General features: G+C 59.6%; 2 protein-coding genes across 2 annotated transcripts; one reads left to right on the plus strand and one right to left on the minus strand.

The window, feature by feature from the left end:
* The first annotated feature begins 235 nt into the window (after nt 1–235).
* NCCRP1 (NCCRP1, F-box associated domain containing) lies at nt 236–6,011 on the plus strand. The gene is made up of 6 exons (XM_065420679.1): nt 236–431; nt 2,423–2,491; nt 3,524–3,611; nt 4,436–4,531; nt 5,281–5,422; nt 5,871–6,011. The coding sequence occupies exons 1-6, from the start codon at nt 236–238 to the stop codon at nt 6,009–6,011; spliced, it is 732 nt and encodes a 243-aa protein (XP_065276751.1).
* A 4,168-nt stretch (nt 6,012–10,179) lies between these two features.
* On the minus strand, nt 10,180–10,578 carry SYCN (syncollin). The gene has a single exon (XM_065420669.1). It carries the CDS (start codon nt 10,576–10,578, stop codon nt 10,180–10,182), a length of 399 nt encoding a protein of 132 aa, XP_065276741.1.
* Between the last annotated feature and the right edge of the window lie 2,150 nt (nt 10,579–12,728).

Genomic DNA, 12,728 nt, shown 5'->3' on the forward strand with positions numbered 1-12,728 from the left:
GCTCTCCTTGGGGCTGCGCCTTTGCGGCTTGCACAACAAGTGTGTACATGCCTCGCCTGCCCACAGCCCGTGTCATCACCTCCCCACCCCCAGCCCAGCTGGATTCCCCCACCCCACGGTTGCCCCACAAACCTTCCTGTTCCTCCTCCCCTACCCTGGCCGCGGCCCGCCCTGGGCAGGGATCCCAGCTCCCCAGTCTCCCTCCTCCAGCCCCGAGTGCCTGCAACCCCTCGGGATGGCGTCCCAGCAGCTGCGGGCCCAGACCCTGCCCCTCTCCCCCGGGGCCCAGGAGCGGAGCTGGCAGCAGCAGTTCGAAGGGGCCTGGGAGCTGGGCCGCAGGGGGGTCCCCTTGCCCAGGGACCCCGACTGGAAAGTCCTGTGCGAGCGCAAGCCCTTCGAGAGGAACCTGCTGCAGAGCCCGAACCCCGAAGGTAACGTCTGTCCTGCCGCGAGCGACCGATACCAGCTGCCCCCCCCCCCCACACCTACTCCAGCCCCCGGGACAGGGCCTGGCTCCTCCGCTGAGTCAGCCCCAGCTGGGGTGGGGGAGGGACGGGAAACTGGGCCGGGGAGGGGGGTATATGTACGGTGGTAACAGCCGGGGTCCCGTCGTGCCAGGCGCTGCACATCGTCCCGGCCCTGAAAAGCTCCCAGTCTCGCCAGCCAGGGTGGGTAAGGGAAGCGGGAAGGGCATGAACCAGAGGGGCACCTGGTTAATAAACCCTGGGGTGTGCCTGGCGAGTGGAGGGTCTGTGCAGGACTCGGGGGGGGGGGGGGAGGGGGAGTTCCCCTCCCATGGAGCTATTTTGAAAGGTCCCCAGATCCCTCCCCTGTAGGGTGACCAGATGTCCCGATTTTATAAGGACAGTCCCGTTTTTTGGGTCTTTTTCTTATCTAGGCTCCTATTACCCCCCACCCCTGATTTTTCACATTTGCTGTCTGGTCACCCTACTCCTCTGCCCCCCTCCCCCCAGGGCCTAGCCGGCCGCTGGGCCAGAGCCAAGTGTGGGTGGGCTGGAATGCGGCCCGGGGAGCCCGACTAGCTGTGCCTGCTACCCCGCCCATGCGCCAGGCACCTGCCTCGCTCGCTCCAGTAACTGGCCCACTCGCCTCAGGGCCCCTCCAGTACCGTGCGGCGTGGGAAGGGTTAATCAGTGCTGCTACCCTCCCCCACTCCAACAGAGGGGTCTGGGGTCAACAGCTGCCCCTCCCCAGAGGTGGCTGCATCTCCGTGCCGGGGCACAGGATTGCCGTGTAAACCGCAGCCGTGCCCTCCCCGAGAAGTGGCTGCATCTCAACACTGGGGAGGGATCTCTGTAAACAGCAGCCGTGCCCCTCCCCAGAGGTGGCTGCGTTTCAGCACTGGGGAGGGATCTCTGTAAACAGCAGCCGTGCCCCTCCCCAGAGATGGCTGCGTTTCAGCACTGGGGAGGGATCTCTGTAAACCGCGGCCCTGCCTCTCCCCAGAGGTGGCTGCGTTTCAGCACTGGGGAGGGCTCTCCGTGTCAACAGCTGCTGTGCTCCTCCCCAGAGGTGGCTGCAGTGTATGGTGTTTCGGTGCAGTTGATGGCCTGCTACTGCACCCTACTCCAGAGGCAGCTGCATCCCAGTGCTGGGTGAGGGATCCCTGTGTTAACAGCTGCCACCTCCCACCCCAGAGGCAGCTGGTTGTCAGTGCAGGGTGAGGGATTTTGTATAAAGCCCCCCACGTCCCACCCCAGAGACAGCCGCATCTCACTGCTAGTTGAGGGATCCCCGTATAAACAGCTGCCGTGCCCCACCCCAGAGGCAGCCGCATCTCAGGCAATGTGATTTCCTGTTTGGGACGTGCTGTGGGATCCCTCGGGGGCGGGGGGGGGGGGGGTTTAACATCTTGCCCGAAGGCAGCCCAGTCTCCGGGGAGGTCTCTGCTGCAGGGAAGGAGGCTCGGGGGCCTGTCCCAGCTCACCAGCTCGTCTCTCTGGAGGAAAGGGGATTTAGCTCCGATGCCAGTCCCAGCCCGTCAGGGCTGCTGCTCTGGGACTGCTCCATCAGCTTGATGAATCAGCACCCCCCCGCCCCCATGCTTACAAATAGTTCTCCCCCGTGGCGCCTTCCAGAACCCTCCCCGGCTACTCTCCAGGGGGGAAACTGAGGCACCGAGCAGGGAAGTGGCTTGGCCAAAGCCACGCAGAGAACCCAGGAGTCCGGGCTCCCAGCCCCTCCCCACCAACCCACTAGCCCCCGCTCTGTGATACAACCCAGGCGTCCTGACTCCGATGCTAACCACTGAGCCACGCTGCCTCCCTGTAAGAAGGGCAGAGGAGCGGGGATGGGGGGGGGGGGGGCTGCTGGGCTGGGATTGTGGCAGGTGGGGGGTGTCGTGCTTAGGCTGGAGGGGTGACTATGTTGTGTGTTTCATTCCCCCCCCCCCCGCCATCAGGTGTGAACATTTCGGAGCCAGCTCCTCGCCAGCCACCCAACAGCCCCCGGGGGCCGCTGGAGTCCTTGGGTAAGTGCAGGGAAGGGGAGCCTGGGGTGGGGCTGGTTGCCAAGGAACCAAATAGCCCCCCTCCCCCTCTGTCCTCCTATGGGGCACTGAGCAGCATAGGCATTGGGCCTGGCCCTGCTGGAGAGCCGGGGGCTGGGAGCTGCCTCGTGTGTCCCAGGAGGGGCAGCATCAGGCAGGAAAGCCCGCCTCTGCGTACTTCACCCCTGCTTCACGGCCTCCCCCCACAGGGCTAAGTCGGGTGCCCTTCGATTTCCCTGGGGGCAGCTGCATCCCTATATAAACCGCTGCCACGTCCCACCCCAGCGTCAGCTGCATCGCCGCTCCGGGCGAGCGCTCCCTGTATAAACCGCTGCCACGTCCCACCCCAGAGTCAGCTGCATCGCCGCTCCGGGCGAGGGCTCCCTGTATAAACCGCTGCCACGTCCCACCCCAGAGTCAGCTGCATCGCCGCTCCGGGCGAGGGCTCCCTGTATAAACCGCTGCCATGTCCCACCCCAGCGTCAGCTGCATCGCCGCTCCGGGCGAGCGCTCCCTGTATAAACCGCTGCCACGTCCCACCCCAGCGTCAGCTGCATTGCCGCTCCGGGCGAGGGCTCCCTGTATAAACCGCTGCCACGTCCCACCCCAGAGTCAGTTGCATTGCTGCTCCGGGCGAGGGCTCCCTGTATAAACCGCTGCCACGTCCCACCCCAGAGTCAGTTGCATCGCCGCTCCGGGCGAGGGCTCCCTGTATAAACCGCTGCCACGTCCCACCCCAGAGTCAGCTGCATCGCCGCTCCGGGCGAGGGCTCCCTGTATAAACCGCTGCCACGTCCCACCCCAGAGTCAGTTGCATTGCTGCTCCGGGCGAGGGCTCCCTGTATAAACCGCTGCCACGTCCCACCCCAGAGTCAGTTGCATTGCTGCTCCGGGCGAGGGCTCCCTGTATAAGCCGCTGGTCCTCCCTAGAGCCAGCTGCATCTCTTGTGCTCCTGGTTGCTGTCAGGGAGGCGTTTTTCTGCTGCTTTTAACCCTCCTTGTAACCCTCCCCAGGTAATTTCAGCGGCTGGGCCATTAGCACCGAGGCGCTCCCTCCCCAGACGGGCGACGAGAAGCCCGGCTCTGCGGCTCCGCGCTTGAGGTGAGCAGCTGTCCCGGGCCAGCCTGGGGACCTGGTGGCTACCCGTGACTGGGCCATCGCTGTGGTTTAGGGCCCTCCTGTCGCCCCCTGGGCCCGCGCAGCTCAAGCAGGAGATCCAGGCGCGCTGGGCACGTGCCTCCCTGGGCTGGATCCGAAGACAGGGAGCTGGGCATGCGTCTGGCCGGCTAGTGCAGCCCCCCTGGGGGGCGGGGGTGGGGGGAGGCCTAATTCTGGAGCTGGTGGCTTTACTCACCTAGCCAGTGGCACCACCCGGGCTAGGTTAGGCCAGGGTGTAGATCGCCCCGTGTGGCAACATTGGGTGGTGCAGGCTTGAGGCGACAGGAGGGAACCAGAGGGCGGGTCTGAATCCAGCAGCCTCCGTGAAGAATGATGAGTCTTATTTATTAGCTGGCTTACCGTGGCACCCAGGCACGCCAGTTATAGACCAGGCCCCCATTGCGCCAGGCGCTGTACGTTGTCGTTGCTATTAGGTGTATTACGGTAGCACCTCGGCTGCCCAGTCGTGGCCCAGGCTCCCACTGCGCCAGGCGCTGTACGTTGTCGTTGCTATTAGGTGTATTACGGTAGCTCCTCGGCGCCCCAGTCGTGGCCCAGGCCCCCATTGCGCCAGGCGCTGTACGTTGTCGTTGCTATTAGGTGTATTACGGTAGCACCTCGGCTGCCCAGTCGTGGCCCAGGCCCCCACTGCGCCAGGCGCTGTACGGACACAGAACAGAAAGATGCTCCCTGCCCTGTATGCCCGTCCCCTGCGGTTCCTGGCTGCCCTGCTCCTCCCTGATCCTTTTCCTTCCCCCTCCTTGCAGCTGGTGCATCAAACAGCAGCGGGTCGACCTGTTGGCAGAGGGGCTGTGGGAAGAGCTCCTGGACTCCTACCAGCCGAACATCACCATCATGGACTGGTACTGGCTCTTCTTTGGATGCTCTGGGGGGCGGGTCCCAATCGCTGCCTCCACACCTCCCCTCCCCCGGTAGCTGGTCCAGCTCCCCAGGGCCAGATATGAGCCCTGTCTTGGATGCCATGGGGGTGCTGGCCAGGGTGCAGTCCCTTGGTTGGGCAGAAGGCGGGCGCATCGTCCTTTCCCACGCCCTGCGCAGAGCCATGTCCAGGCTATGGGGCAGGAAAGACCGTAGGGCAGCGGGGATGGCACTTGGCTGAGAATCAGGACACCTGGGTTCCATTCCTGGCTCTGCCTCCTGGGCGACCGTCCCTTCTCTTGTGCCTCAGTTCCCCCACCTGTGATAATTTGGGAGTCCTGGCTCTCCATCCTCTCTGCTGTAACCACTAGACTCTACTTCCCTCCCAGAGCTGGGGCGAGAATCCAGGAGTCCTGACTCCCCCCAACACTAACCACTAGACCCCCCCCCCCACCAGCCTAGGCTTTGCCTGTAAAATGAGGATCATGAATCTGCCCCCCTCTTGGGGGCACTGTGAGCTCTGCTGATGAAACACTAGGTCACAGCTGCGGCTTCGTATTGTTACTATTTGCCAGAGAGAAATGGGATTTCTTGAGCTTCTTCCCTTATAGCATCCCCTTCCCGACCTTCGTTCCCGCCCGGTAATGGGGACCAACTCCCCCGGTTCCCCCCCGATTTTGGCAGCGGGGTGGGGCGGGATGGCTGCTGTTACCTGCCCTCTGTTCCGGTGCAGGTACGAAGACAGCCGTCTGGCCGAGACCGTGTACCAGCTGCACGTCCGGCTGCTGGCCGCCGACGGGCAGACGCCCCTGCGGGAATTCCACCACCAGGGCCCCGAGCACGGGGCATCCCGGGAGAAGAAGAACTGGTGCCATGTAAGGGAGACGCGGGTCCCCCCCCCGGGAAGGGATGGGGGCCAGACAGCTCAGGAGTAGCAGGGGTAGGGGTGACTTGGATGCACAATGTCTGGGCTAGGTCCCAGTCTCCTTAGCGTGCCAGGCCCCAAGGACCCACTGAGGCAGGCCCATAACTTGAGGGAAACTGAGGCACGCATCGGCATCATGCAAATATTACAGCTGCTTCCCACTTGGTCACAGGGGGATCGGGCCTTGCCAGTGCAGTGGGCGGTTAGCTCTCCTGGTTTGCACTTCTGATTCTGTCTGTGACACTGAGTCAAGGCACGTCAGGTCTGTGCCTCAGTTTCCCCAGTTGCCCAATGGGTGGTTGAGCACAGAGGGAGATGGGGACTGGAATGGGGCACCAGGGGTGGGGAAGATGCAGCGCTGGTTCGGGCTCGGTCCTGATGTTTTCCCCGTTTCAAAGGTTTCCCACGTTTTCCACGGCTACGGCCCGGGAGCGCGCTACGTCCATTTCCAGCACTGGACCTTGGACGCCGAGACGCCGGGCGGGCTCTGCCGCACCAGAGCGACAGACAGCAGCGTCTCCGTGCAGCTGCGGGACTGACGGACGGGCCGGCAGCTGGGGGGCGGGGGAGGGCGCGGTTCGGTTTCTGTTCCCCCAGGGGCTGACGACAGTACCCGGGCAAAAGCCGGTGCTGGATTCACTGGGAACGGAGAGCCCTGTCCCCTCTCTGTGCCCTGGGGGCAAAGCTGGGGCTGGGTGAGGCGTGTCAGGTCAGTCTCACCACGGGGGGCTGGGAGCCAGGACTCCTGGGTTCTATGCCCAGCTCTGGGAGGGGTGTGGGGTCTAGTGGTTAGAGCAGGGGGGGTGGGGTGGGTGTCAGGACTCCTGGGTTTTATTCCCAGTTCTGGGAGGGGAGTGGGGTTGAGTGGTTAGAGCGGGGGTGGGGCAGTCTGGGAGCCAGGACTCCTGGGTTCTATGCCCAGCTCTGGGAGGGGTGTGGGGTCTAGTGGTTAGCCCTCCTGGTTTGCACTTCTGATTCTGTCTGTGACACTGAGTCAAGGCATGTCAGGTCTGTGCCTCAGTTTCCCCTTGCAGGGGAGCTGTGAGGCTGCATTCAAGATGGGACCTGAGCAGTGGCATTAAAGAATTTCTGGTGCTTCCTGTGAGCCTACAGCCTGTCTTCTTGGCCTCAGCCCCCATTGCCCCTTCCCCTGTGGTATACCAAAGCCAGTGTTTATTGAGTGCGACCCCGATCCCAGAGGTGGTTGCAACCTAGCGTCGGGCGAGAGTTCCCTGTATAAACAGCCACTGCGCTCCACCCCAGAGGCAGCTGCATCTCAACTCCAGGCAAGGGATCCCTCTGTTAACTGCTGCTGTGCCTGCATCCCAGTGTCGGGTGAGAGATCCCTGTATTAACAGCTGCCACGCCCCACCCCAGAGATGGCTGCATCTGAGCAGTTGGTGAAGGATCCCTGTATAAACAGCGCTGCCCCAGGTGTCCAGTGGTTTGGGCTCCCAAGCTCAATTTCTTATACCAGCAGAAGCCTGCCATAGCAGATAGACCTTGTCCCAGTTCCCCAAGTGAAATAAGCTACCCCAGCGTGACACTCTAAACCTCAGGGGAGCGCCCTATAAACCCCATATTCCTCATTTATAGATAATTGTGATATTTCACTACCAGGGGTCGGCAACCTTTCAGAAGTGGAGTGCCGAGTCTTCATTTATTCACTCTGATTGAAGGTTTCGCATGCCAGTCATACATTTGAACGTTTTTAGAAGGTCTCTTTCTATAAGTCTATAATATAGAACTAAACCGTTGCATGTAAAGTCAATAAGGTTTTTAAAATGTTTAAGAAGCTTCATTTAAAATTAAAATAAAATGCAGAGCCCCCCGGACCAGTGGCCAGGCCCGGGGCAGTGTGAGTGCCACTGAAAAGCAGCTCGCGTGCCGCCTTTGGCACGGGGGCCATAGGTTGCCTACCCCGATCTAAAGCAGGCCTTGGGAGGTATCACGGGAAAGGTTACGATCTGCTGAAAGCCACTGTTCTCTTAAAATACATATCTCACCGGTGCCTATGAAGTTATGAGCAAGTGCTGTATGATTGGTGGTCACTAAAACATGCCGTGAGCTGGGGAATCGCCCAGATATTAACCCCCCAGAGACGCGAACAAGGAAAGTAACCAACGCCCGGGCGGGTGTCGAACAGCCATTGTCCAGCAAGGGAGCTACAATGCAGTGACTCACCCCTTCATGAGGCCACCCCAGGGGAACTGCTCAACTTTGCCTAGAGATAGCGGGACCAGATGTCCCGATTTTATAGGGACAGTCCTGATATTTGGGGCTTTTTCCTATATAGGCTCCTATTACCCCCCACCCCCGTCCCGATTTTTCACACTTGCTGTTTGGTTGCCCTACCTGGCGACTCAGCCATGCCCCCCAGCCATGCCTGGACTTCTGTTCTCCAAGCACATGGATTTAGGGTATAAAACAGAGCACAGGGGTCCCGGGCTTTACCTTTCTCCTCCCCCCACCCACCCTGCAAGCAACAAGAACTAGGGTTACCATACGTCCGGATTTTCCCGGACATGTCCAGATTTTTGGGACTCAAATCCCCGTCCGGGGGGAAATCCCAAAAAGCCGAACATGTCCGGGAAAATCCGGCGCCGCTGGGTGCTGGGCCGGGGCTGGCAGTGCTGGGCCGGGAGCTGGCCCGGGGCAGGGGGCTGGCCCGGGGCCGGCGGTGCTGGTGCGGGGCTGGCGGTGCTGGGCCGGGGGCCGGGGCCGGCGGTGCCCCGTGGAGTGTCCTCTTTTTGGACACTCAAAATATGGTAACCCTACAAGAATGCTCAGAAGACTGAAGACTCCAACAGGGGGGTCTGGCCCAGGTTTCAAGGGGGAAACCTGTGTATTATGAACTGTGACATCCAGTGGGGTGAAAAAACCGCTTGATCGAAATACTGCCCAGTGTCTTACAGGTTTAGGATTGAGATTTCTTTGGTAACTAACTCTGACTTTTTGCCTATCACTTATAATCGCTTAAATCAGTGGCTCTCAAATGTTTGTACCGGTGACCCCTTTCACATAGCAAGTCTCTGAGTGTGACCCCCCCCATAAATTAAAAACACTTTTTAATACATTTAACACCATTATAAATGCTGGAGGCAAAGCGGGGTTTGGGCTGGAGGCTGACAGCTCACGACCCCCCATGTAATAACCTCGCGACCCCCCAGTTTGAGAACCCCTGACTTAAATCTCTCTTTTTGTAATCAATTTACTGTTTCTCCTTCCCAGTGAGTTAGGACTGGAGTGCTTGGTAAATCTGCTCAGGTTTCCAAAGGCCGGGGTATGTCCACTTTCCGTTGATGACGTGGTGACTCAATGAATAAACTCGCCTTGCTCAAGAAAGGGTCTTGAGCAGTGCCAGATATTCCTAAAATACAAGGCTGGGAGCTGGGGGGATTTGGGTGGTGCCTTTCTCTGTGCGATTCGTGAGTGGCTCCGGGATTCATGCAATCTAGCTGGGTGCGGGTTGTACTGAGTGTTAACAGCACCTGGTGCTTGCCACCAGTAAGGCATTGACAACCCCCAGGATAGTGAGAAAAGGGGGCACAGTGGGCCCACCCCAGGGATCCCCTCACACCCGGTAAAAGGGCATTTACACTGATAGCACTGCGTGGACATGGGAGCCTTTGCCACTATAGAAATCGCACCCAGCCACCACTCTCCTCACCGGCATTGCCAAAACTTCCCGCCGCAGACCTGGCCCGAGTCACTCTGTGCCTCAGTTTCCCCAGCTGTACAATAGTGAGCTTAGACACTCAAGTACCGGCTGAGACAGCTAAACCCTGAGTGGGAAATGAGAGAGGCAGCGTGGCCTGGCTGGATTCTATCCCTGGCTCCGCCACTCACCGGCTGGGTGACCTTGGACAAGTCACCGGCCCGCTCCGTGCCTCAGTTTCCCCATGTGTGAAATGGGGATCATGCTACCGCCCTCCTTGGTGCAGCACGTTGCGAACTGCTGCTGGAAGAGCTAGCAATGACTAGTATTGTCTCGTCAGCACAGTTATGTTTATTGCAGGGGAAGGCGTGATAAAAGCCCGGGGGCGGGGGAGAGGGTTTGATGAGAATCGGATCTAGGGGGTAAAACCAAGCTAGGCCTACGTGCTCGAAGATTACCGCCGTCAGGAAGTATTAAGCAGAGCATTGAACCTCTCTGGCTGATGGTTATTTGGTACTGCCGAGAATGCGGTAGGTGCTGGATAAAGTTCAGATTGACACAGCCGCCCCCCAAGGGGGTTTGAAATTTAAAGGGGAATTTACCAGCCGCTCTCCACAGCTCCCTGATGCCGAGATGCTTTTCCAGTGGCGTGGTCTTGCCGGAAAATCACCCAGGTTTCAGACAAACAGCACACCTGCGAAAGCTGGGCTAAAGCCATTCCAGACGCCTCAGCCCGAGGGAGCTGGGGACGTGGGCACGAAGCCATGGTGCTGTGAGCTGGCAGCAATCACTCAGGCACTGTGGGATAGCTGTTCCTGGAGGCGGATAGCATGGTGGTGTGCGGGCACTGAATACCGAAGCAGTCAGGGATGCAGGTTGCCCGGTTAGAGGTTTGGTGTTAGCGGTGGGATTAAGGATTGGCCCAGCTGGAGGTTTGGTGCCAGAGGTGGGATAAAGGCTTGGCCCGGCGGAAGGTTTGGTGCTAGCGGTGGGATAAAAGCTTGGTCCGGCTGGAGGCCTGGTCTCACTGCTTCTCCCCTGGCCTCGCCTCAGTTGCACTTGCAGTAGTAGGCGGAGATGGAGTTGTCCCAGTCCCCAAAGAGCCCCTTCTTGATCTCCTGCAGCCGATATACCACCCCGCTGTTGAACTTGCGGCTGTAGCCTTTCTTGCCCGTCCTGGACCAGACGCTGAGATCGCAGCGCGGCGCCACCACCAGGGAGGAGATCTTGTCGTTCCAGCTGAGCGGTATGTAGGGGACGTCGTTGCCGGGCTGCACCTGCAGCACGTTGCCCCCGCAGCACTGGGCGTAGTAGGGGCTGTCGTCGGTGTACAGCTGGGCACAGATCTTGCTCCCATCCGCGTTCTTCAGATCCGCCGGCGCCGGGCACTGGGCCCAGGCCGAGGCCAGGAGCAGAGGAAGGAGGAGCAGGGGGTGAGCGGTGGCCATCGTCCCGGTGCCGATGGGGGAGCCGCCGCAGTGGTTCTCGTTTATAGAGCCCCTCCCCCCCCCGTTCCAAGGCTGGGGCCCTGCAGGGGGCAGAGTCCAAGGACGCCAGAGGCACGTGTGATAAGGGTGGGAAAAGGGAAAGCTGGTGACACAGCAGAGCACCGTGTGTCCTGCCAAGGGAGCTCCCCCAGCCGAGGCCTCACGTGGGCACTTGGGGGGGGGCAGCTAACGGGGCTGGGGGCTGCTCCCCCTGGAAAGGTGGGGGTCACTCACCGCTGCCCCCCAATGGGCTTGGAGGAGTTGGAAGTGTTATTGTCCTCCCCCTATTTTATAGCTAGGGAAACTGAGGCCTGGGAGGGACCGGAGGTCATCCAGGAGTCCTGGCTCCCCAAACTGGTTGTGCTGTAACCACGAGATATCACTGGCAGTAGAACCCAGGAGTCCTGCCGCCGGCCTCCACTTGCTCTAACCATTAGACCCCGCTCCCCTCCCAGAGCAGGGAAGAGAACCCAGGCCTCCTGACTCCCAGTCCGTCCTGCTAGTCAGGACGCCTGGGTTCTGGTCCTGGTTGTGCCGCGCGACCTTGGGCGAGTCGTTTCACTCGCTCTGTGCCTCAGTTTCCCTGGCAGAGCGGAAATGAGCAACGCGATCCCCTGGCCCCAGCGCAGGGCTGCTCCGGGTACTCCCCAAGCGGCCGCCACCTGCCTTCCCTGCAGCCCTAGGACGCCAGGGTTCCATTTTCACCCCCCAGCAGGAGGGAGAGCAGTTCCCCTTCCCCCCACCCCCACCAGCTGGAACGACACATGACAAGCTCCCACCACTTCTGCGGCAGTGACAGGTGTGTGCTTTCCCCCGGCCATCCATCCCTCCCCTCCCCCATGTCACGGCCCCGAACCAAGTGGGGAGGGGGGAGTCTGATCCTTTCATCTGCTTCCAGCCAAGTTCATTCCCAAGGACGTGGCCTTCTCCAGGCAGCTCTGCAAACATCTGCAAGATCGGCTCACCGCCTGGGGACACCGGATCCTTTCCAGAGCCGAGGGGACGAAACTTGGGGCCCGATCTCTCCCGGCAGGTAGGCCCCTAAGGACACCAGGAGGCACCTAGGGGGATCCTCGTGAAGTGCCTAGCTGCTTTCTGTGCCTACATCCCTTTGTAAAATCCAGCCCAATGCTCTCTGCTAGGGACCCGGTATTCCCTTGGGAATAGCAGGGACAGAGGAGGGAAGTATTGTTACTCATTAACTTATTTTTGAAGCCCTTCTGCATGCAAAGACGACCAGGCTGGTGATTAGGATGCTGGCCTGGCTCTCTGGTGGTGCTTTTCCAGCAGTGACTTTGAGCAAGCCATCGACGGGGGGTACACGGGCGGCGGCGAGTCGCTACTAACTGTGAAAATCGACCCCCCTCACAGTAAAATCTCTGGGGGTGTCTGTTTCCTTGGGAGAACAGCCCTGCCTTTGTCTATAGAGGCCTTGTCAAGGTTCCTTCCCCTCTCTGAACTTTAGGGTACAGATGTGGGGACCTGCATGAAAACCTCTAAGCTTCTCTACCAGCTTAGATCTGCTTTTGCTGCCACCACTCCCAATGGGCTAACTCCCGTCCCTGGGTAGCCTTGAGAGACTCCTCCACCAGTTCCCTGGTGAACACTGATCCAAAACCCCTTGGATCTTAAAACAAGGAGGAATTCATTATCCCCCCCCTTCCCTTTCCCCCCACCAATTCCTGGTGAGTCCAGATCAATCCCCTTGGATCTTAGAACAAGGAAAAATCAATCAGGTTCTTAAAAAGAAGGCTTTTAATTAAAGAAAGAAAGGTAAAAATCATCTCTGTAAAATCAGGATGGAAAATAACTTTACAGGGTAATCAAACTTAAAGTGCCCAGAGGACCCCCCCTCTAGCCTTAGGTTCAAAGTTACAGCAAACAGAGGTAAACACCCTAGCAAAAGGTACATTTACAAGTTGAGAAAACAAAGATAAAACGAACATGCCTTGCCTGGCTGTTTACTTACAAGTTTGAAATATGAGAGACTTGTTCAGAAAGATGTGGAGAACCTAGATTGATGTCTGGTCCCTCTCAGTCCCAAGAGCGAACAACCCCCAAAACAAAGAGCACAAACAAAAGCCTTCCCCCCCCCCCCAAGATTTGAAAGT

Source organism: Emys orbicularis, chromosome 21 (genome assembly GCF_028017835.1).
Source record: "Emys orbicularis isolate rEmyOrb1 chromosome 21, rEmyOrb1.hap1, whole genome shotgun sequence".
Lineage (NCBI taxonomy): Eukaryota > Metazoa > Chordata > Testudines > Emydidae > Emys > Emys orbicularis.